Below are 1420 nucleotides of genomic sequence, written 5' to 3' on the forward strand. Positions count from 1 at the left end.
GAATGCTGTCCCAGTCTAGAGGTAGAAGAGTTAGTTATTGATCCTAAAGAACTAGCCTATCCTGTGAATACACCAAGAGAAAGGACAGTTTATAGTGTTAAAAATGTACTCTCAGCAATTGTTGAACGTAGTCCATTTCTTGTCACTGGTACTAGACGTATAGGATTGAAGGAGATCCTACCTGATGAATCATTATCAAATATTAGTAGCCTGTCACTATTGGGAGGGCGTGATATTATGGTAAGAAATATGTTTGTTTAACACAATACAATGATAGGCATTATGTTATTTCTTCTTATTACTTGGTTAGTGGGTCTGTCATAATTGTGAGGTTGTTGTTGTGTGGTATATCCATTAAAGCAGTAGTGTTTTAGCAATACACTACTGATGTGTATGGCCTCATAACTCATGCAGTTACTTAACTAACTGATGACCATTCACCTGGGGCAGAGGGCATCAAATAGCTGTTATCATTATAGTTATTATTATATAGGAAGTGATTGAAATAACTGCAAATTTCAACACAGGCACAATAAAGCTAGGTATGTTTGTCATAATTGACAAGTAGTAGGTCTACACTAAACCGTGTATGCACATTATTAATTTCTATTTTATAGATATTAAAGATCTCGATGTTGTCATTGAAGAGCTAACAATACTCAATCAATTGAATTGCACTAAATGGTTTCAGTTTGGTCTTTATTTAGGATTATATGATCCTAGACTAGTGAATATAGACATTGACTATAGAGGACATTCAGAGAAATGTTTTCATGCTTGTATGTCTGCCTGGTTAAGAGGAGAAGATAAAGTGAGAGAGAAAGGAGGTCCCAGTTGGTCATCATTAGCTACAGCACTGGATACAATAGAAGAAAAATCTATTGCTTCTTACATTAGAAATAAATATTGTTGATTTATTTAGAATTTTTCTTTTTTAGGATTTTTTGTTTGTTGCTAATAATCAGTGGTATGTTGCTAATAATTAGTGGCTATTTTATAGTATTTATGTTTTCATTGTGTTGACTCTTTATTTTGTGTTGAAAAAAGTTTTTAAAATATATTTTAAGGAATATAATTATTTTGTTAAGAATGTTAATGGCTAATAGATCTGGTGAATCCCACTAACAGTGTGTTACATTCTAAGGCATGGTGCAAAACTATTTTCCATCGTCCTTTAAATTGCTTTTTCAGTTACTGGTATTTATATTTATTTATTGATTATATTTAGTTGTTGATATTTATTGAATTAATAAAAGGGCTAAAAACCATGCTTAACACAATTACAGTGAATAATAATTATATAAATAAATCTAATAATAGCTATAGTGTTATAATAATAGTAACAATAATAATTATTACTTATAATAGTTATTTTAGTCATAATAATTGGTTAAAATTTTGGAGGCTCTTAAGATAAAAT

The 1420-nt window shown here is 30.3% G+C and overlaps 2 protein-coding genes across 2 annotated transcripts in view; one reads left to right on the forward strand and one right to left on the reverse strand.

Annotated features, from left to right (window-relative positions):
- The window catches only part of LOC109588044 (uncharacterized), a 2356-nt gene extending 1264 nt beyond the window's left edge, over positions 1-1092 (forward strand). The window contains exons 2-4 of the mRNA XM_020004238.1: positions 15-240; positions 494-542; positions 618-1092. Coding sequence (XP_019859797.1) covers positions 15-240; positions 494-542; positions 618-913 — 571 coding nt within the window. The 3' untranslated portion in view covers positions 914-1092. The remainder of the gene's footprint in view (positions 1-14; positions 241-493; positions 543-617) is intronic.
- Positions 1093-1258: 166 nt separating this feature from the next.
- LOC109588046 (probable E3 ubiquitin-protein ligase HERC1) overlaps positions 1259-1420 on the reverse strand; it is a 2964-nt gene continuing 2802 nt past the window's right edge. The window contains exon 7 of the mRNA XM_020004239.1: positions 1259-1270. Coding sequence (XP_019859798.1) covers positions 1259-1270 — 12 coding nt within the window. The remainder of the gene's footprint in view (positions 1271-1420) is intronic.

The sequence above is a fragment of the Amphimedon queenslandica genome, unplaced genomic scaffold, assembly GCF_000090795.2.
Source record: "Amphimedon queenslandica unplaced genomic scaffold, v1.1 AMPQUscaffold_12319, whole genome shotgun sequence".
In the NCBI taxonomy this organism is placed as follows: Eukaryota; Metazoa; Porifera; class Demospongiae; order Haplosclerida; family Niphatidae; genus Amphimedon; species Amphimedon queenslandica.